This window comes from Phlebotomus papatasi, chromosome 3 (assembly GCF_024763615.1).
Source record: "Phlebotomus papatasi isolate M1 chromosome 3, Ppap_2.1, whole genome shotgun sequence".
Lineage (NCBI taxonomy): Eukaryota > Metazoa > Arthropoda > Insecta > Diptera > Psychodidae > Phlebotomus > Phlebotomus papatasi.
The window spans coordinates 20,897,547-20,921,530 of record NC_077224.1 but is presented as its reverse complement, the minus strand read 5'-3'; the positions used below and the strand labels follow the sequence as shown (position 1 = coordinate 20,921,530).

Genomic DNA, 23,984 nt, shown 5'->3' with positions numbered 1-23,984 from the left:
GCTAAAATATTTAGTATTCTGGGGTTTTCTTTGAGTCAGTAATAAGCCGACACCGTTGTAGGCCTTTACTCTGTGTCGCGGCTACGTGGTTAGTTAGGACTATTCTAAAGAAGTTTCTTAGCTAAAAAGCACTGAGAAAAAAATTTCATTATAAATCTGAATATGCAAGGATAAAAAGAAATAAATAATAAAAAGAGTGATTAGTTTGAAACTATATTTTTACTTCATTTTACTGCTCAGAGCAGTTATATAATCGACTTTTTTTTAACTAGTCACCGTCCTAGAACTTGAACGGTAAGAGATATCATGTTCCGGTCTTCGGAGACCCCCAATAAAAAACGATATCTCTAGTCATTTTTTTTTATTTTTCACCCAACCCCCCTCCAACCCTCCAAAACCACGTTTTTTGGTTTTTCTGGAAAACAACTCCTACGATTTCTTTTATTTTTGGACATGTTTTGGAGGTGGCCCAGGCAAACATTTCGTCCAAACATACTGATGACCTAAAAAATCGCCATCTTGGATTTTCGAAAGTCAAATTTAACTGGTCTTGAAATAAGTACAGTAGACTCTCGCAAATTCGGCTCTTTTAAGATCGGGCTACTTTTTATTTCGGGCAGCGGTTACATTTGAAAAATGTTTGTTGTCATTTTTCAAGTTTGATTATGATTATCAAATGAATCAAATATGCTCAAATTTGGCATGGTTTGTCTTAGTTTTGATGTGATTTTGCATTATTGAGGGATTTTCATGCAATTTACGATATATATGAGTGTGTAAACTCAATATCTATAAGCACATGTCGCCCGAATTTCTGTCTAATTCGGCTGACATTTCGGTCCTATATGCCCGAATTTGAGAGAGTCTACTGTATAATGAATCGGTTGAATACCCGTGTGGTTCGGTTCCAAACAGCTGAAAAGCCGAAGCTAGAGGAAGAGAATAATCCGAATCCCGCCAGATTATTCACTTGCTTTCCTGGGGAATTCTTCCACTGTTTGGACTGACTCTCGGCTTGCTCGGTAGAGTTGTATAAAGCCTGAAATTTCTTGAGATTTAGACAAAGTCTGTTTGCGAGAGTTCATACCTCAATTCGTGAGAAAATTATGCTCATTTGAGCCAAGGGAGCCAAGGTAGGATTTTGGATCGCAAGGGTCGCCATTAATGTGGACTTGCAAATCATCCGCGTAGAGATGATAGTGGCCATTCAACAGGATAGATTAATTAATTAATTAACAGGACAGATGGTAAGTCATTAATAAAATTTTGATCATTTGTCTTCAATATTAATTCCTAAGTCAAAATTTTCCCAAAACCCTTTGAGCTAAGCCTTAGGTCTAAAGCCCGTATTAGCCTGGTAGTCACCCCCTACACATTTCTTTTAGTATATGGCTGTTCTAAAGTGCTCTTTTATAATCGACTTTTTTGTGTTGGTCCTCGTCGTGTTCCAAAGCCACCAAACAGTCGTGCCATAAACCAACACAAAGAAAAGTCGATAATGCAGCACTTGAGAACAGTAGTGCTAAAAAATGTTTTGCATTGGAAAACCTCCATTATCATTAGAAGAAACGCTAAGGGTTTTTGAGAAATCTTTGGCGGCCAAAGCGATCATCCACGGGATTGACTTAAAGACAACCGATTCTTTGACGGATCTAATAATATTAACGAAGATCTGAGTCTATTTGGGCCCTAAAATAGTTTGGGCTGATCCTTTACTGCTAAATATTCAAGGATCAGACTGAGTCTATTTGGGGGTTCACCTTCGTCTGAATGGGCCTTATGGTGCTATTGCAATGAAAAAGTGACCATGTTTTTTTTTAGCACATTACTGTTCTCAAGTACTAAAAAAGACAATGTCTGTTCTCATACGTCATTTCAAGGAAAATAATGAGTAGAGAATTTTAATGCTGCATACGAACTTTTCACCACTGAGAATTCACGGGAAAACTCTTGGAAAACCTGGAAAAACTCGCCGTTGAAGCTAAAGTTGCCAAATCCCGGTCATTCTGCATCACGCCACCAAGCTGACATGACAAGTTACTCCATACCATCCATACTGATGGCATTGTGATCGGGTAAAAGTTTGCTCTGAGGGAATATTCGAATTCGGATTTCGGTTGAACTTTTCTTTTGTATCGGTTCCTGTCATGACTATTTCGTGATTTTGAAACACGACGAGGACTGGGGAAAATACGAAGTTTTTGTGTAGAGAGAAGAACCTTACATCTTGTCAATCATGATAAAGAAAATGTACAAAATACTATGAAAGTGAAAACATTGAATTAATCTTGTCGATTTCCCAACTGAAATCCGAATTCGAATATTCCCGCAGAGCAAGTTTTCACCCGATCACAGTCATCTGGCATTAATCGAAATAACATATAGGAACAGTCATAGTCTTTTTAGTACTTGAGAACAGTAATGTGCTAAAAAACATGCTCATTTTTTTGTTCACTGAGAAAAAATGGGGGTGCGATTAACTTTTTTCCTCATAACTTTAACATCTTTTAGGTGTAAAAATATATCAACATTTTTTAATGTTAATTTTACACCTTTTTAAGGGTAAAATTAACATGAAAAAGGGTAACTTTAACCCCTAATACATCTAAAAAACATGATATTTACACCGATTTCGGATCAATACTGCAGGGTAAAATAAACATTTCCGGAATGCTATTTTAACTCTTTCGGATTTCTCTCAGTGTAGGAATAGCACCATTATAACTGAAAAGTGTTAGCTGAGACATCCACCATTTCACAAAAACCCTTCAACAGAAAAATGCCAAGAGAAAAGGACTTCCATAAAGAAAAAAACACCAAGATTTGTATTCTTTATATAATTATTTTTTATTAAAATTGTGCATATTATAAGATGGTTTTGTGCACGCAATGCGTCAAAATAAAAGTCTATTTCCTTATGAATGTAAACACCTAAATGTGTTCCTATCAGCAAAAAAATAAAATGAATATTTTAAATAGTTCTCCTTCTTGTGATACAAAAAAATTCAGAGATTATCCGTCTATTATTGTTTTATCTAAAAAATAAAATGAAAACTTATCTATTGTAAGATATTACTCTTTTAAAATGTGCTAAAAAACACTCACATTACAGTTAATGCATCTTTCTCTCTTTCATCATTTTGGCCAAAGTTTGGGGGACAATTCTTATGCAAATACAACTCATCGCGTGAAGGGCGAGAGTGAACAATTCTTAAAATTCTAAAAATTTATCCTTTCCACTAAATATTTTACTTTACTCTAGAAATTTTCATCATTCCTTTTTGAAAATCGTAAGTAGTTTTTTTTTGAAAGATACATTTATAAACTTTTTTTTCATGATGAAATCTACGACCTTTCTTTTAAATTTATCCTGCTTTTTTATCTATATTCTTTTTTTTAAACTTAAAATTACATTTTTTTTTGTCCTTAAATCCTACAAACACTTACATCGTAGAGCAATACTGTATTCTGTAAAGTTAAATGAATGACAAATTGATGCTTTTTTTTTCTTCTAGAAAGTCATTTTAATTGTTATGTAAAATTTTCTTAAATATTTTCTCATTTTTTTTGTTGTTCACCCTGTTATTTTCCATTTATTTGATTTTTTTTCACTATTAAAATATCTCAATATTTCTTTAAAAAACGATTTTTAAACATAAAAAATAATAAAACAGCTTCTCAATCATCGTCAAAATATTAAAAAAAAAAAACTGGGATCAAGGAGAATGCTGATCAATTGCAATTGTATATCATCTGTATATACTTTCTTCCAATAAAATATAAAATATACTTTCTAAAATATTGAAAAGAAAAAAATCTCTCATCTTAGAATCTAAACGAAAAAAAATGTATAAAAATGTTTTTTTTTTCTCTTTTGTAAAAATCGAAGGAATAAAATGATCTGAAATGAAGATGGAAATGGGGATCGTTGCACTCACAAGTCAGTATCATACCAGGCAGCTGCCTGATTATCTGTAGCTTGTGGTGGCGATGGCATTGCCTCCAGATGCTCAAAAGACAACTCCCCAGCACCCATTTCCCCCACATCCATGTCCATGCAGTATGGCGAGGTGGGATTAGCCCCTGGAGGTCCAATCCCACCGCCAATCTCCAGACCCTGCATCGAATCTATCGGAAGAGTATCGTAGCCTGAAAGCATTATCGGTATTTTTCCAGTGAATTTTTGACACTCCCACAAATAAATGAATTTAAAAATAAATCAGGAAATTAAAAAAAAAAAGTCAAAACCAAAAATATTTAATTAAAAAGAATTTTACAATTGAAAAATAGAAAGAAAATAAAAGGCACAATTTATGTAAAAAAAAAACAATGGGCCTTTGGGTCATTTTCGATATTGAAAGCAACTTCGAAAGTCAATTTCGAAAAGATGACTTCAAAAAAACTTTTAATTTTCGAACTAGAAAATCTTTCGCACAGACTTTACTATAATTGATGAGAAAACACTTCTTGAAATCTTGAAGATTGAAGATATACTCTTTTTTTAAATAAAGGCACAGATCCTCGAAATTCGAATAGTTTACCAAAAAGGCCGGTAAATAATCTCTAATCGTTTACAATAGAAAAATAGAAGGAAAATCAAAGGCATAATTTATTTTAAAAAAATCAAAAGAGCCTTGGGCACGTTTTCGATATTGAAAGCAACTTCGAAAGTCAATTTCGAAAAGATATCTTAAAAAAAAACCTTTTAATTTTTAAATTAGAAAATCTTTCACACAGATATCACTACAATTGATGAGAAAATACTTATAGGAATCTTCAAACTTCAAGATAGGCTCTTTTTTTGACATAATGGCACAGATCTTCGAAATTCGAATGGTTTACCGAAAAGCTCAGTAAATAATCTCTAATCGTTTGCAATAGAAATATTTTTGAATTGAAATATAGAAGGAAAATCAATTGTACCTTTGAATCAAATCAAATCAAATGGAATTGAATCAAATCAAATGGACCTTGGGGACGTTTCCGATATGTAAAGCAACTTCGAAAGTCAGTTTCGAAAAGATGACTTCAAAACAAAAAAAAATTTAATTTTCGAACTAGAAAATCCTCCATACAAATTTTACTATAATTTATGAGAAAACACTTCTTGAATCTTGGAGGTCGCAGATAAACTCTTTTTTACCATAACGGCACAGATCTTCGAAATTCGAATAGTTTAGCGAAAAACCCGGTAAATAATCTCTAATCGTTTACAATAGAAAAATAGAAGGAAGACAAGTCACAATTTATAAAAAAAAAATCCAATGGAGCTTGGGGACGTTTTCGTAAGTCAATTTCGGAAAGATAACTTAAAAAGAAACCTTTTAATTTTCGAACTAGAATATCTTTCGCACAGACTTGACTATAATTTATAAGAAAACACTTCTAGAAATCTTGAAGATTGCAGATAGACCTTTTTTTACCATAATGGGACGGATTTTCAAAATTCGAATAGTTTACCGAAAACCTCAGTGAATAATCCGTAATCGTTTGGCTTCTAAATAAGAAATGACATGATAGGTGTTTTTAATTTTTTGAATAAACTAGAGTTTTAGGACAAATTGTGCTTTCGGTGTGCGTTGAAGATTGCTGGTCGAATACTACGAAAGCCTAAAAGCTTAATTGAGATCTGTAATCGATTACTCCTTTAGGTTTTTTAATATAAAAGTAATCTAATTTCTAGTAAAAAATTTAGACCTCTCATAGGAATTTTCTTAGTCAATCTATATGTTTCACTCTTAACTGGAGTTTAATTCTCCAATAGTGTCTTGACTAAAAATCAATTTCGAATTATCAAACAAAACTTTTGCACAAGGTTTTCGAAATTCATGAAATACCACGATAAGTAGCTGTAAATAAGAGTTATTGAGTGATTTGAAATGAAGACTGACACATGAGTTGGCATTCAACACCATTTAAAAATTTGAATATCCGAATTTCGAAGTGGTGAAATTGATCTCCGAATGAAACCAATCGAAACCGATCTTCGAATGCCTTTTCTTTCTTAGAGACCGTGGGCTTTTTAAGTCTAACCTATTCCATTTTCAATTAAAAATCTGTTATCGGTATGCTAATATGAATTTGATTCTCCAAAGTGTCTCGGCTAAAAGGTAAATAGTTTTTTATTTGCATAAAATGTTGAATTTTCGAAAAAATCGAACAATATAACAAATTTTCGTACTAAAAAAATGATAAAAATTTATAAAGAATACCAAAGTAGCTGTCAAAGGAACTGCTCAGACATTATGAAGGGATTTAGTAAAGGAACAGGAATATTATGAGCTTCGTTGTTTGGATTTTCCTTGCAAGATGTTTACACTCGAGACCCTCGAGACCTTCCCGATTTGACAGCTCCCTCCGGTTGAGGTTTTTTTCTGTACCGATTCGAAAGTATATCAGAGAGAACTTACCTAAAAACCCGTTGAAAGTTTGAACAGTTAAACCGACGAGTTACACAAAAGCAAGTTCAAGAATAGGACATTTATTTTAATGTAATTGAAATTCTATAAGACGATATGAAAATTCTTTTTTTGTAGCAAAGGTTAACACACTGTTGTTGACACTGATGACGAATGAAGTGTCAAGAATACCGAAATTCGAAATGCCAGAACAATCAGCGCTAAAGCGGCGTGTACGTGGATTAGTACTTTAGGCTTCCGGTAGATTTTCGAATAGGTTTGGCTTGGCTTTGTATCTTCGAAAGATCATTACTAGACGAAGCCACTGTCTTCTTTTTTTTTAGTTTTTGAAATCGATCTTGTAGCGGAATTCTGTAATTTTCATGGCATTGTCACGCGTGAGTTGGAAACCTGATAATGCCATTCGAGCTTTTTTTGTCATATATCATGAGTTCGAAAATGCAATTCATTGAATTTTTAATGAAATCCCTTTACTTGATGATATTATGCAAATACAGTATACGTCTTGGCTGATTTGTTTAACAAAATTAATTGTCATTTGAATTGCCAGAAATCTCAAATATGTGACTTCTGACAATGCCACGTGAGCTGAAATGGCAATGTCACGGCTACAGAATCGCATTTTCGAAAAAGCTCTCCTAAGATTCGAACCGAATTTGTCATATGGCATTACTAGACCATTACACAATTCCTCTCTTGGAATGTCTTTTTTTCTCGGACAAACTTCATCTGCTAGCATCCGGTATGAGTGGAATTTGTGCTTTGCATTGCAAAATTCACGTCTTGGACTTATTAGGATATTAGAGATCTCAAACTGTTTTTAGAAGCATTATCCCTTTGCAGGAATTGCTCCACCACGGTTAAGGAGATAAATCATCTCCAGTTAAGAGATGTCTAAATTTTAAGTTCTTTCTTCATCCAAATACAGTGAGTGTCAATAGTTTGTTGCCTAATGGATGTTTGAGAAATCAAGTGAAAAAAATGATAGAAAAAAATACTTTTCCAAATTTTTCTTTTTGCAAATGACTTCCCTGTAATCCGTAGATATTATTTATAATTTTCAAAAAAAATAATTAATTTTATTTCATATCAAAAATAATTGTTTTCCAAAAGTTGGTCATATTTGAAAAATCAAAAGTTTGTTGCCTCATTAAAAAAACTAATTCAAAATGGTGAAAACGTGCAACTAACTTTATGTAAACCGGTTACATTTTGAGCTTACGTCATTTGATAGGCAAATGGTGGATTTGTACATTTTTAAGGCTGCCAATGTTAAATATATAGGTGTAAGAGTGATGATAAATAACAAGAAATAATCAGTTTTTTGATAATTCATAATTTAGGTTATAATGGCAAATTACAAAAAGTTGAAAGGTGGGATATTGTCCAGAGATACTGCTGGAAGGAATCGGCGTCGCTTAATTGCCAAATTTTATGGAAATTCATGAAAAGTTATACATAAAATGGTCAAATATTATAGTTATGAGGCACGAGTACATCTGAAAAACGCTACTGGTAGACCCAGGGTTTCGACTCAGAAAGTCGATAACCGCATTCTAGGTATCTCTGATAGTAACCCCATGATGTTTGCTTCAAAAATTCAGAGTCGGCTGGTTACAGAAGGCATACAGGCTTCAAAACCAACCGCAAATTAATGAAAGTGGTAAGAATAATTACTTGGTTTGCAGGTTTCCATTGGTAAACAAAACCAATCTGGTTAAAAGGTTGTAAATTCACTTGGAGCATGCTAAAAACGTAAAAATACAACCTCTTACACAGTTTGGTTTTGCTTACCAATGGAATCTTGCGAGCCAAGTACCTATTCTTATATTTTCTTTCATTTTGAGTTTGATTTTCGAAGCATTTGAAGCCTGTATGCCTTCTGTAACCAGCCGACTCTGAATTTTTGAAGCAAACATCATGGGGTTACTATCAGAGATACCTAGAATGCGGTTATCGACTTTCTGAGTCGAAACCCTGGGTCTACCAGTAGCGTTTTTCAGATGTACTCGTGCCTCATAACTATAATATTTGACCATTTTATGTATAACTTTTCATGAATTTCCATAAAATTTGGCAATTAAGCGACGCCGATTCCTTCCAGCAGTATCTCTGGACAATATCCCACCTTTCAACTTTTTGTAATTTGCCATTATAACCTAAATTATGAATTATCAAAAAACTGATTATTTCTTGTTATTTATCATCACTCTTACACCTATATATTTAACATTGGCAGCCTTAAAAATGTACAAATCCACCATTTGCCTATCAAATGACGTAAGCTCAAAATGTAACCGGTTTACATAAAGTTAGTTGCACGTTTTCACCATTTTGAATTAGTTTTTTTAATGAGGCAACAAACTTTTGATTTTTCAAATATGACCAACTTTTGGAAAACAATTATTTTTGATATGAAATAAAATTAATTATTTTTTTTGAAAATTATAAATAATATCTACGGATTACAAGGAACTCATCTGCAAAAAGAAAAATTTGGAAAAGTATTTTTTTCTATCATTTTTTTCACTTGATTTCTCAAACATCCATTAGGCAACAAACTATTGACACTCACTGTATCTTCTCCATGGTCACAAGAAAAAACCAGGAGTAAAGCTGAATTCTCACAAGAGCTTCTGCCACTCTGTCAAACCGCTTGAAAAATCTCGAATAGAGGCTGGATTTAAGAATTTTTTTTTTTCAAGAGAATTTTTATCATATTATTTTTCGTCTAGTCAATGTTTGAAAAAGACTTTCGAAGTATGTAAAACCCAATTTGTTCAATTTTCGAAAATAAATTTATATTGAAGTCAGAAAATCGGAATTACGAATATTCAGGGAGGTATCAGAAAATTAATTTCGAAAAACAATTTGGGATGAATATCAAATCCGAAGTTATATTCGAAAATTTGAATTTTCGAACTTAAAAAAAGCTGCTCATTAAGAATCATGCAAAAAAAAGGAACTACAAAACAAAGCATCAAATTTAAAAGAAATAAAGCAAAAAGCACAACATTTCATTAAAATTAACGAAATAAATTTTCAAAAAAGAAAAAATTTTAACATAAATATTATTTGTTTAATTGTAAGTAATCACCTAAAACATTTTTTGCTCGGACAATTTCAAAAGTTTTTGGTGAGTTGTGAAGAAATGAAGATTGGATTAAACATAGATTTTTTTAAGATAAAGTTGATATTTTTTAAATATTAATTTTTGTTTTTTAAAGTTAATTTCTGGTGAACTTTTTTTCTCTCTGTTTTATTCAATGCTTTTCTTTTTTTGCTTTATTCTTTTTTGCTTTTTAGTGATGATATATGTTAGGCTGGCTTAGCTAGAACGACAAAGAAAAAAGAGAAAGAGAGAAAAGAATTTATTCTAATCACCTATTTTTTTTTATTAAAATGTCAGTTTTGTATAGCTGTCAAAAATATATTGCACTAGTACAAGAAAAAAATCATTACCCTCAAGTTAGTAAATATATTTGAGATTATGTGGCGTGTCTAAGATAAAAAGGGATCCTCATGTTTTTTTTTTTTGTGCTATTTAGGGATACTCACCTTGCTGATAAGCTCGTCCACCATGAGAACTGTGAACACTCGGAGGGCCTTGTCCATAAAGGCCCTCATAGCCTTGATCGGGACCCAGCATGTCCTATTGAGGTGGAATTGACAAGGAACGTAACGATAAAAATTAAAAACAAAAAAAAAGGAAAAGGAAAGAAAGTCAATTTATCGAATTTTCTTCACCAATTTTTCTTGCTACGTCCTTTTAAATAAATTTTTCAAAATTAATATCCATTATTTTTTGTATTTTCTTTGTTTTTTTTGTAATAAGGATATAGAGGTTTAAAAAAGGAATAAAACTAAAAAGCAGTCATTCCCCTCTGATTCTGGGCAACACACATATTTCTTTTGTACATCGAGGGACAAACACACTTAAACTCTTCTTTTTTTCTTGTATTTATAATTTAAAAACAAAAAAAATTGCCACTCACCTGCAAATCCGGTCCCATTCCCAGATCTGCATTATTCCACATATTGTTGTCCTCTCGCAGGAGCGAATTGGTCAGCTCCATGGAGAGACGTTTCTTGTAGTCCTGGGGCTTATCTTCACTCATACGGAATAGCACTGCAGCCGCATACGTGGCCACACCTTCATTGCGCGAATGAAGGAGTTCAGTGAGTGGAGCTGTAGCTCCTTCCTGCTCAATCATCTCAGCTCCTTCCTTATCAGCTGCCAGTTCGCACAAAACTCCCGCAGCAACACGCTAAAAAAAACAAAACCCCAAAATAATTCTCATTTTCTCATGATACAGTACCCCTCACACTTTGAATAATTTAGCATCAGCGCATTAGAGGGATTTTGGCATGATAAAAGAAAATGCTTTTATATCATTAATAATTAATATCCTTATTCCCATCATCAACGTTTCACAATGGATTTCCAGGAGATATTCACGAAGAAATCTGTTAAATTTGGAATTTAGAGCACAAAATAAAGGCTCTAACATTGCCAAAAAAAAAGTTTTTTGAAGTAACTTACCCAAGCAGCACTTTCGAAAAAAAAAAACAGTCTTCTAACCGTGCTTTAGATTGAAAAAGAAATCCTCCAACTGTCGTCAGAGCGTGAGATTACAAAAAATAAGGATTAATACATCGATTTTCGGAAGCAATTTTCCGTCAGAATGACTCTAAAATTACCCTCCTGCGACTAAAAAATTACCAGTAAAATGAGCACTTTTCAGTGGCTCACAGTGTACCTCATTGTTGTCAAATAACAAACACAATAACCCAATACGTCTAATTAACGTATTGAGACTGGGGCAAAAAGTCACAAAACGGATATTTCTTTTACAAGCCACCCGAAAACCTCAGAAATTTCTAATTAGCGCAGTTTTATAGGAAATTTACCGCTCTACAACTTTGTGAAAGTAATTTTCCTCTATTTTGTAAGGAAATACGTTTATCGAGCCAATTTCTAAAAGGTAATTTTGTGACTATTCTCAAAAATGCTGGGCCAAATAGTACCAGGCATGGGGGATTATCACATTTTGATTCGCTTTATTACAGGCTCCCGTAAATTAAAAAAAAAAAAACCTAGATGACATATTTTCATAGAAAATTTATTCTTCTACACTTTTGTAGAACAGCGTTTTCTCTATCTGAACGAGAAAAGGGCTTTTAAAGTTTTTTTCCAAAGGCTATTTTTGGAAAGAAAATTCTATTTCACGAAATGAGCCGAAGAGTTGCCGAATAAATATCACTGGGATCGGGTAGGGAATCTTCGTTTTTCCATTTTGTTTTTCACAATTTGTTCTTGGAATCTTTCTTTCGGTAATTTTTGTTTTTTTTTTTTTTTTTTTTTTTTGGGAACTTTGTCTTTGGAAATCTTGTCTTTCATACATTTTGCTCAAGTATATTTTATAACTTCCCAAAATTTTCTCTTTGCCAGAAAATTTCCTTTGTCCCAAAGGACAAAAATATAAACTTCCCAAAACACAGAAAATTTTCCTTTACCTCAAAGGGCGAAACTAACTACTTCAAAAAGAAAAAAAAACACAGAAAATTTCCCTTTCTCCCTACGGGCGCTACTGATAGCATCCCAATATACAGAAAATTTCCCTTTGCCCCAAAGGGACAAACTAATAACTTGAAAAAATACAGAAAATTTCCCTTTGTCCCAAAAGGCGAAACTAAAAACTTCCCAAAACGTAGAAAATTTCCCTTTGCCCCAAAAGGCGAAACTAAAAACTTCCCAAAACGTAGAAAATTTCCCTTTGCCCCAACGACGCGACAAGCGAAACGTCATAAAACACCAAAAATTGCTTCGGTTTTGTTACTTTTTTGCCCCATACCCTATGTTACTTTTTACCCCAAATGGTCTGTTCGTGCAAGCGTATATTTCAATGTCCGTTGGAATTTAAAAAATAGGCGCGAAAATTTATTGCTTTCACAATAAACTCCCTCCCAACTCCCAAATGTGAAAGTAATTAATGGGTGATCTTGCTCCAGCTGATGGAATATAAATTAGGTCAATGACCCAAGATCGTCCTCTTATCATCTTCATCGTCAGCCACAAATTTTATCAGTGAATTCTTTTCCATTTTTAATGAACGATCTATCAGGGTTTGGACAAATGTTTCATTCCTAGCGAGTGGCTTGGATTAGGAAGCGGATATAAATGATCCAACGCCAAAAATTGTAGTCTTTTTAATCTCCCGGAAATGTTTTCAGATTATTCTAGACTAGATTATGCGACCAGAAAGGATAGAATAATCCCCTTAACCGGTAATAATGTAAGCAGAATTATCAATGTGTTCGAAAAAACTTGGGATTGTTAGTCAATTTATAAAATAATATTTTCTAAAAAATATATAAATCCAATTTTCCAAGGAAAAAATATTTTGTTTTAATGAATTAAATATTTATCAACGTCAAATAAAGAAAACAAGTAGTAAAAGAATTATTCTTTATTTTTCCTCTCGAAAAGCACACAAAAACCACAAAAACAGAGAATCTCGTACTTTGCGGCACCTCTGAAAGTGTCCAATAGTTATGAGACGTTTTGAGGTTGGAATTCATATTTTATAAAATTCACCACTCAGGGTTGCATCGCAAATCACGTTCATATAAAATCTCGTTTTGAACAGAGTCTGCCAATAAAATTACGAGATTTGACATCTCGTTCGTAAAGTTGCATCGCAAATCTCTTAAGTTAATTGACCAATTTACTATGCACCACTCCAAAGGAAAGACCGACTGACCAAGTAAAATACAATAAAAGATGATGCTTCTTGATCGAAGGTTCAATCGCAACTGCACTTTATTAATTATTCCATACGGGAGAGACCCGATTAATATGCTTATGCTTACACATATGTTACACTAATAGACGAGATCTGTAAAGTTGCGTCGCTCTGTAAATTACGACTGAAAATACTAAGGTTAGAATATCGTAAAATTTACGTCAGTGGAGTTACCATTTTTTGGGGGTAATTATGATAACTAAATAAATTGCGAAAAATCCTGTTTTACTTAGCTTAAACACCAGAGGATCTATAAGCAACCTTAACATGGTAAATGTTACGTTTTCTTTACGTTAAGTTTTCATTCTGGTAATGTTTATGGGGAGTCTTTTATAGAAGGTATTATTTTCGCAGAAACTCTTTGCGAAAACTAATTATAGTCAAATTAATTTTGCCTGAAAATCCTAAGGTAAGAATATTCTAAAATTTACGTCAGTGGAGTTACCATTTTTTGGGGGTAATTTTGATAACTAAATAAATTGCGAAAAGTCCCGTTTTACTTAGCATAAACACCAGAGGTTCTATAAGCAACTTTAACATGGTAAAAGTTACGTTTTCTTTACGTCAAATTTTCATTTTGGTAATAAAATGTTTATGGTGATTTTTTTATGATCATTTTTCTTTTTAAATAAATATTTTGCATTTATTCCTCAAGCTTCGAAGGAACTCTTTGGGAAAATTAATTATCCTATGGTAAGAATATCGTAAAATTTACGTCAGTGAAGTTACCTTTCAAAAATCTAGAACAATTATGAGGAAAACTTTGGGAGTTTTTTTGGGATTGCTCGAAAACGCGTCGTACGATTTGTTTTTTCATTTTTGGATATGTTTTAAAAATTACCCAGGCGGATATCTCGTCCATATACGAAAATACCGTTGAATCATTCCTAATTACGGTTTTTCAAGGTCAAAAGTTAAAAAGGCTCTAAAGAGTGCATTTATCAAGCGAATGGGGTCATGTTTGGGGTTGTTGGAAAGGTCTTGGAATTTGCCACAAAACTGAACCGGTTCCAATCGGTTTTGAACCGGTTCATAACCGTTAACTAATTTTCGTCTGAAAAAAAAATATTACGTTTAAAACTGTTTTGGGGGATCTTTTGAGTGATTTATGAATCGGTTGAAATTGATTGAGCACCGGTAAACGGTAAATGATGTAAAAGTTCTTTTGCGGTATAGCATCTAAGTCACGAGTTCAACCATTTCGCAAAGCCTGGGACGCTTTGCCACCCCTTTTTTTTTTACTAATTCTCGTTTTTTTTTTAATCTTTATCAACCAAATACCTCTTTGCTGCCAATGGGATCAGAGAGAAAGAAGGAAGCCCTTACCTGAATATTTTCAATCTCGTTGAAGAGCAACTGCACGAAGATGGGGATGACAGCCTGCTGGCGAATGAGGGCGCGATTGTGGGATTCCCTGGCAAGGATGTGCAGTGCTCCAACTGTCCCCTCGACAATCTCCTCCATCCGTACGCCATCAGCATAAGCTCCTGGCTGCTGTGACCCTGTACTGGCCACGGAATTTCGTTGCTGCAAATCAAAACGCGTGAAAATGGTCAGAGGCGAGGGATTTTGCTTTCAAAGGGGGGTGCAAACTCACCCTCTGAGTATCCTGGAAGGCTCTCATTAGAAGCCTAACCAGATGATGAATAGCTCCGTGCTCTCGCAATGGAGCATGATTGGCTGAACAGAGAGCCAGATTTCTGATCAGGCCAATGACAGCCTTGATCAATGGCCAACGACTCGGTGGATGGAGCAATTTAACAATCACCGGAAGCCCATAATTGAGCCTCACAGCATTCTGTGCCATCTCACTCTCAACATGACGCGATGTGAGATGACGCAGAGCACAGACAGCCGGCTCCGTTATTTCTTCACGATCTCCAGCATTGATGATGGTGCGTACAAGTGCATCAACCCCACCCACTTGACACACCGTTATCTTATTGCGTTGATTGTTGCACGTCAAATTGGACAAGATGCCAGCAGCACATGTCACAACATTGACATCAGTTGATGCCAAAACCTGTACCAGAGACTGCAATAGCCCATCCAACCCATCAACTTTTGTAGCAGCATCAGACAAATTTCGCAGCGTCCACAGACAATTCTGCACAAGACGCTGTGATGGATTGCCCAAGTGCATAGCCAATGCCTGCATACCACCAGCATCGACAATTGCTGGTTTATTGCTTGAGCAGACAGACAACACCTTCAATACCCTCGATGTTGTCCACAGCAATTTCTCATAATCATATGAACGCATAATGCGAACAAGTTCAATGGGTCCAGTGGAGGCAAGAATGATAAGTTTGCTCTCTTGATTACCGTACGCCAGAATTTGCAGACAGTCAGTGACGATCGCCAAAAATTTGACATTGTTGCGCTGCAAGAGCGCTACCATCTTCTGCAGGCCACCTGCAAGTCTCACTGCCATTTTGGAACCGTCCTGATGCAGCAACAAATTGTGGAGTGTCGTAATCGCATAGAAGAGCACAGATTCAACGGGTGATGAGAGCAATTTCACCAGAGCCGGAATACCACCACTCTTGAATATGGCCAGGAGACCCTGACGATGGTGCGATAAATTGTGCAGAGTACCCACGGCACCTTTACACATCGCAAGGGGAAAAAAAAAGAAACCGCACCCAAATAACAACAATTTCGTTAATTTACAAAGAACAATTCTCTGAACCCCCGCAGAAAAATATATCTTTTCATTCTAATCTTACAAACTTTTTTCCTAATAATTTCTGTGTTAGTTCTTGCAAAGGAATCAACTGTTATTTTCATTTATATATATATGATTTGAAATAAACTGTCATCTTGACAGATAGACTCATCTGTCAAAGTGACAGAAGCTGTCAAAAAGTAGGTGACTTAAATTTTTGATAACAACTTCTCAAAAGAAAATGGTTATACGTTGCAAAATAATTGTCTTGACTTTTAGAAATTATTGATATATAAATTATTCAAAATCTGTCAAATTGACAGGTGACTTCAAAAAAATTTTTAAGCTCTCCAACAAAACAAAAACTGCTTCTTTTTTAATTAAAAAGAAAAACTAAAAATTAACTTGAGAAAGATACAGGACTCTCGCTAATTCGGCTCCTATCGGGCTACTTTTTAATTCGTTCAGCAGTTGAATTTAAAAAAAAAGTTTGTTGACATTTTTCAAATTCGATTGATTATATTGAATGAAGCAAATATGCTCAGTTTGCTCAGTATACTCAATTGTAATGTCATTTTGCATTATTTTGGGGCTTTCATGAAATTTATAATTAATATGAGCATGCAAACTTAACCCTCTAACGGTTAAGAGTCACTGCAGGGTAGCATTACAAAAATCGAATTTACAGCGACAATAAAGGTTTTATTTATTCAGAATTGCTATAATATCCTCGGTAATACTCTTGCTAACATCCATTCAAGGTTTGAACTCATTTTGACTCTTCGTTTAATTGCTATCCAAAGTTTTGTGTGACAGGCCAGAGAAAAAGTAGGAATTTTTTTTGTGGAAAAAATCTCATTTCCAAAATTAAGAAAAATACCGGTTTAAAGTAATCTGACTAAAATAAATTTAATTTTCACTGAAAGATATATCGTTCTACTTTGTGTATTTTATTTAAAACATTTGAAAAGTAAAAATGTGAATTTTAGAAGCAAAAAGAGTTTCAATATTTTTTTTATTTTTGCATTTTTCGCCTAAACTAAAAGTGAAAATGAAGAACGAACGGTATTTTTGAGTTTATTGAACCGTAATTAGTCTAGAAAAAATTATCACACTACATTTTTTTGCATATTTAAAAATTTGACGTTAGAGGGTTAATATGTGTATGCAGGTGATCAAAAAATCGTTGCATTTCGAAGAATTTGATGCCCGAATTTTTCTATAATTTGGGTGACATTTCGGTCCCAAATGCACGAATTTGAGAGAGTCTACTGTATGTCATTTTTCAAGAAGATTGTCAAATTTGACAGCTGTTGTCAATTTTTTTATATATTTTTATTTTTTTTTTTAATCATTCAATCGTATTTTTTATTAGTTACCACTTCGTCAGCTCGATGTTTATTTTACAATTCTTTGATTATTTATTATTCCTTCAATAGTAAATTTTATGGCCGAACTGGTAAATGGATTCAAAATATTTTTCTAGCCTTCTATCAACTTCAAAATAAAAAAGTAAAAAGAAGCTCCTTTCATTAAAAACTAAAAACAAAATTTGACAAAAAATAAATTTGTAAGAAAACTGTCACTTTTGTCAATGACTGTCATATTTAACAGCAGTTGTCAAACTATTTTTTTTGCATGTTATTTTTTAATTTTTAAGCATTATCGTTTATTATTTACTGCTTCGTCAGCTGGAAATTTATTTATTTATTTATTTTTCAATTCTTATAAAGATATTAATTTGTTACTTGTCAATATGATCTGATGGTTTAATATTTATTTAACTGACAGCTTTTGGGAAGATGTATTTCCACTATAGTCTTACACCAGGATAATTTTTTTAAGGTCAATTTTAAATTTTGATAGGTAATAAAGGAAATATTTAGTAGTCTGACTTTGTCCTTTTGAATAAGAAAGCTGTCACTTTGACAGATAGTTAATGTCAAAATGACAGCAGCTGTCAAAGTACTATATCTCCCCCTAATTCTTTTTCAATAAATAATAAATAGAAACAATAAATTAAAAAAAGCATAACTGCATGACAGCTGCTGTACCAAAAAATTTTTAGATTAAAAAAATCCAAAGAAATCACACTGTCACTTTGACAGAAAAACTACCTGTCACTTATATAGAAGTTGTCAAAAAAATTTAAATGACCTAAATTTTGGGTAGAATTTCCTAAAATATCTATAAATTGAAAAGCATTATCATTAAAAAATATGTGTATATGAAACACATATGAAACTTTGACAGATTGGAATCTGTCAAACTGACATAATGTGTCATAATTTAAATATGCATCAAACTGACCTTTAGTGGTTTCCAAATCGTTGCTGTTGGAAATGGCACGCACGAGAGCCGCCACCATCTGAGGGCTGTTCATAATGGCATGCCTCGAAGCTTCCTTCTTTGACAATTGATGGACCATCATGGCTGCCTGACTCACCACAACTTGATCCTCATCATTGAGCAACTTTATCAACTCAGGAATAGCTCTTGTTGCCAAATCGGCATCATCCTGATAGTTGATTAAGTTCACCACAGCATGCTTCAGCATCTGCGATGGCTCAGACAGACGCTGTACAGCTGTTGGCTGCTGCGGATCAAATTGTGTCGATGGGATCTCAATGCCCTCTTCGAGAGTCTCGGGGAACATGGCAGCCCTGACACGCTGTGATCGGGTTTGACTCAATTGTTGATTAATATCATCAACTTGATCTTGAGTGAAATTTTGAGTAAAGCCCTGATCAAGGTCAAACATCAAAGGATCACCATCCATTTCGTCATCCTCTTTGCCACTCAACGATGGTACCTGGGTGACGGCTCCCGAATGAATACCAGAATCACCCATGTAGGAGTTCTGCTGCCACATCAGTGTCTGCTCTTTAGCAGACACCATCGGCAAGTCCGGTGGATTGTATTGATTATGCGACACTGTGGACCAAACACAAAGAAAAAACGTGCTAACTCATCAAGGATTTTAAATCTAAATTACTTAATTTTAAAGCTCAATGAACTCTTGAAGAACGTACAAGGGAAACAAGAAGGAAATATTATACTCTTTTTTTTTACTGTGTAGGGGACACTGGGGTAAAAAGTCACAAATCGAAAATTTTAAAATTCAATAACTTCCAAGATAAAGGAGATAGAGGCTTGAAATTTTTTCCATAGATGGCCTCTATAGACCTTCTTCAAAGTCGTAGGCTTCTTAGAATTCAAACAAGAAATTTAGAAAATAAGAAATATCGAAATTTTTAGCCCTATTTTTGAAATGTTTTCCTTACAACAGATTTTCCAAAATTGATGCACTGGTAAGTATTTCCTAAATGATTTGGATTCTTCGAATACGAAACCACTATCTATTTTAGAATTTGACAAAGATTCTTTTCTCCAGAAATCCTTTTATTAAAAATGACCACTTGGGGTAAAAAGTAACAAAAGGTATGGAGCAAAAAGTACCAAAGACCGAAGCAATTTCTGATGTCTTACGGCGAGAAGAAACATCATTTCCGGGTCTCGCCGCTTTTTGTTTTCATTGGTCAAACGATTAGCAGTTTTTTGTGTGTGTTTTTTTTTTTCTAAAATAGCTTGAAAAGTGCTTTTCTCGTTCAGATAGAGAAAACTGTGTTTTAAAAAGGTGTAGAGGAATAAATTTCCTATGAAAATATGTCATCTAGGTATTTTTTTAATTTACGGAAGCGCGTAATAAAGCGAATCAAAATGTGATAATACCCCGTGCCTGGTACTATTTGCCTTAGCATTTTTGAGAATGGTCACTAAATTATCTTTTACAAAACGGCTCGATAAATGTATTTCCTTACAAAATAGAGGAAAAAGACTTTCACAAAGTTGTAGAGCAGTAAATTTCTAAAATTAAATTATTCTTTTCCAAAAGTTTATCATTTTTAATTCGTGAAAAGTTTGTTGCCTCATTTGAAAAAGTAATTCAAAATGGTCAAAACATGCAACAAGCTTAATGTAAACCAGTTGGCTTCTCAAATGACATAAACTAAAAATATAGCCGGTGTATTTTAAGTTAGTTGCATGTTTTTGACCATTTTAAGGAACTTTTCAAATGAGGCAACAAACTTTTGACGCATGAAAAATGAATAACTTTTTTAATTTATATGTAATATAATGAAATAATTTTTCGAAATACATAAATAAGAACTACGGATTGCATGCAACTAATTTGCAAAAATAAAAATTGGAAAAAGTAATTTTTTTCCATCATTTTTTGCACCTGGTTTTCCAAAATACATGAGGCAACAAACTTTTGACACCTACTGTACATACAATCAGTCAAAAGTCAAACTTGATATGTTTTTCGTGGAAATTCTACACATTATCTGTTTTCTTTTCTATTTTACGTGGAGTATTTGAAGGAATTTTCTCAAATAAAGACTTTATTAACCTAAAGAAACGCGTTTAAGGCATTGTAAATAGTTTTTCAATAGAGAAGTTATAATTTTTCTTAGATTTTATGTCGAATAAAAAAGGATAATAAAAGGATAAAAGGATGCGAATATCAAGAATCTTACTCAATATATTTTTTTATAATTTAAGAGAGAACACATAACTACACGATTTTTAAATATTTGTTCAATTATTATGCATTTATTAATTTTATATTAAGTGGTATTATTTTGCTGCTTAAAATATTTGTTCTTGAGATCTAACAATTTCAACTAAGTAAAAAAGAACCTTTTCCCGATAAACTCCCTATAAATTATGCGATTTTTTCACCGGTTTTAGTTAAAACAAAAATTAAGAGTTTTAAAGAGTTCACGTCCAAGTAAACTGCTAAAAATCTGTTCAATTTCGTATTTATTAAGAATATAAATAAGTTAATCAAAGATCTACTCATTAAATGGCCACAACCGTTTTCTTATTTATGAGAGCTGAAACAAAATAATATTAAAATAATAAACAATTTGGAAAATGATTGGTATCAAACTCAAAAAATTAGAAAAAATAATAAGAGATAATAAGAACAAAGTTCGGAATTCCTGCAGAGTTTATTAGGAAAAAAAACTACATTGAAATTTATAATAATTGAATTGTATTTATTTAGTGAAAATAATCATTTAAAAACCATTTAAAAAACGCGATAATTTAATTTATTTGCTTATTTTCTACCAAAATTAATCAAATTCTCACCGAGAATAAGCACTCGAGAATTCTCCCCGGTTTTTGATGAGAAAATTTCCAATCGAAAATTTCGCGGATACCAGAAAGGCGAGTTCCACACGGAGAGTTGGCTTTTCCCACAAAATCAAACTCTTACATCTGGAGGATACGGCCCCAGAGCGGTGTGCACAAAACAGTGAAGAATTCGCAAAGTCGGTCGTCAGTGATTTAGACAGATGTTTTTACGAAGGTGCAAAATTCAATTTTTCTGAGCTGCAAAGGTTGTAATTTTTGTGAATTTTTCTCCATCCACAAAAACGACCCCCTTCGAGCAAAAGATTTTCACGGTAAATATTAACCATAATAAACTCTCTATAACTTGGAATGTTGTTTTTCTTCGAAAAGACACTGTGAAAAAATGCATAAAATATTCGACATCAGAATTACGATTTTAGGCCCATTTTTATTTTTGCCTTTTAAACCCAGGAAAAAGGCCTACGCTTCCAAGTTTGTCAGGAAATCTGAGATGTTGGACTAGCTTTTAGAATATATGATCATACCATGGATGAAATTCATTTAGTAACTTGGAAAAAAATCTACTTTTACGAAGCTGCAAAACCTTCTCCTACTAAAAAAACACTTCTTCATAAAATTAACATTTATTGCGGAAATTAATCAAATAAAACAAATTTTATTTCAAATAATGCCTTGTAATAAATCTATCTTAATTTATCTAGAACCTTTCCAACTCTGAGAAAGTAATAGTTTCTTAATCGTTTATCAATTTATCATAACCAAATTGAGTTTAACAGCACGCAATCTTACCCTCTAATCTTATGTATAAATTTTAATTGTCGTGGGAAAACAGACAATTTGAGCAAATTCGAAACTATCCAAGAGAAAACGCCCTGCTTTTCACTTCCCTCTCTTCCCTCCCTCGCCCTTCCTCACCCAATCAACACATCCGATTTATTGGGATTTTGTGCTTCTAACGACTCAACTCCAAGCTATTGATTGAATATCCTTCTGCAAAGAACTTCTCGTCAAAACAGTGGATGAAAGCTCCATGAATGTTTCAGACACTTTTGAGTTTCGAAAGAGCTTCAGTAGTAACATACATACATACATAAATACATATACAGGATATATGCTTGTAGGATAGGATGGGAAAATATGAGGCCAAAGGCATACTCAAAAGCGACTTTCCGGGTGGAATTTCCAATTTAAAATCCCAAAAAGGGATGGGCGACATTGTTCGAGAAGTGCAATTAAATGGTCAGAAGAATATCTTCCTGCTCTCATTCAGTGCACACTGAATTTAATCAGAAATCAATGAGAAAAAAGATTTTCTCTTTGAAAAGTACTCTCTCTCTCTGGTGGACTCCTTTTTCCTAGTTTTTTTTTTTCGAGAGGGAATTGTGAGTGAAATGGAAAAGTTGAAAGGCAAGTTTTTGATTGCGGTATGTAACTGAAAAGGGGTTGTATTTTCCACACCCTCATCTCTTTTTATTTCTTCTATTCTCTCGTACGAGTCTCTAATGATGCTCTTGAATATCACAAAAATATTTCTATGAGCGCCTCCTCCATAAGAGGAATTTGATATGTTTTTCTTTTGCTAGAGAATTTGATGAATAAACAAGATATTCCTGATACATTATACTTTCCTGTACTTAAATTTCTTTTGAAGGTGTTTATTATGGATTTATTTGGAGAAACAAAAGCAATGTCAAATAGTTTTTAAGGGGGTGCATCTGATGAATTCACAGATATTGTAATTTAGCGAAAAGTAAGTAGGGTTTAGATGTAGAGTTTCAAGCTTCGCACACACTTTGACTACGAACATTTAATATTTTTCTCATATTCTTTTGATAAATTTGTTCTATTTTTTAAACACTGAGAGATATCAGAAAAAATTAAAATAACATTCCGGAAATGTTAATTTTACCCTGCAGTATTGATCAGAAATCGGTGTAGATATTATGCTTTTTAGGTGTATTAGGGGTTGAAGTTACCCTTTTCATGTTAATTTTCCCCTCAAAAAAGTGTAAAATTAACATTAAAAAATGTTGATATACTTTTACACCTAAAAAGTGTTAAACTTATGAGGAAATAAAAGAAATGATTGAAATATTTATAATAATGGTTATTTAAAGCAAAATAATTATTTTCCTCAGCCTCTCGGAGGTGCTTGAAATTCTCATAATACCAATAATTTGAAGTTTTGTGGAGAACTCGCTTTTACTGGCCAAATTCCTCCAAATGGCGATAAGTGGTTACAAAGATGGCGAAAAGTGGTAAAAAGTGGCGGCAAAGTGGATATTTTAGCATTGTTTATAAAAATCAACTTTTTAATTAGTCCAGCGTTAAATTAGAGGACTGTTTACTTGACAAATCTATAACTAATGCAGTTTAAGTAACTCTGGATCCAAATTGAGTTACTTTATAATAAGGGTTCAAAAGTTATAATAAAACTAATTTCACTTTTTCCAAGAAGTGGCAATAAGTAAGCGATCTACCAATAAGCGATCTACAATAATCAAATAAATATTGAGAATAATAATGTTGAGGATAATGTACTTGAGTCAAATTCATTTTAAATTTATAGAAGAATCTGCAGCGAAAAAGTCAAAATGAGTATTTAATTCTTTTCACAAACTCTCATTGTCAGAGAAACTCAGAAGGAAAATGTTCTTTCGAAGTTATTTTTGGCAAAAAAAGAGGCCATTTACACCGTCGCATTGGATTGAGATTCAATTGCCCCAAAATCCGTTTTAATTGGCCAAATTCGACTAGAATTGTCCAAGATCAGTGTTAATGGCTCTAATGTGGCTATTCACACCAAATATTAAGATTAAATTGTCCCAAAACACGAGTTTTGAACAATTCAATCTCAATCCAATGCTGCGGTGTAAATGGCCTCAATGTCTCTGCATTAGATTTGAAGGTTTAGAATGCATAGAA

General features: G+C 33.3%; 1 protein-coding gene across 3 annotated transcripts in view; it reads right to left on the bottom strand.

Annotated features, from left to right (window-relative positions):
* Positions 1–2,822: 2,822 nt before the first annotated feature.
* The window catches only part of LOC129806867 (armadillo segment polarity protein), a 28,111-nt gene continuing 6,949 nt past the window's right edge, over positions 2,823–23,984 (bottom strand). The window contains exons 3-8 of one of the 3 annotated variants that reach the window (XM_055855675.1): positions 18,204–18,827; positions 14,823–15,832; positions 14,552–14,752; positions 10,415–10,687; positions 9,978–10,071; positions 2,823–4,149 (exon numbers count right to left, since the gene is read on the bottom strand). In XM_055855675.1, coding sequence (XP_055711650.1) covers positions 3,935–4,149; positions 9,978–10,071; positions 10,415–10,687; positions 14,552–14,752; positions 14,823–15,832; positions 18,204–18,827 — 2,417 coding nt within the window. In that variant the 3' untranslated portion in view covers positions 2,823–3,934. Of the gene's footprint in view, positions 4,150–9,689; positions 9,752–9,977; positions 10,072–10,414; positions 10,688–14,551; positions 14,753–14,822; positions 15,833–18,203; positions 18,828–23,984 lie in introns of those variants that run through there. The other 2 variants (XM_055855676.1, XM_055855677.1) reach the window with 2 other exon arrangements.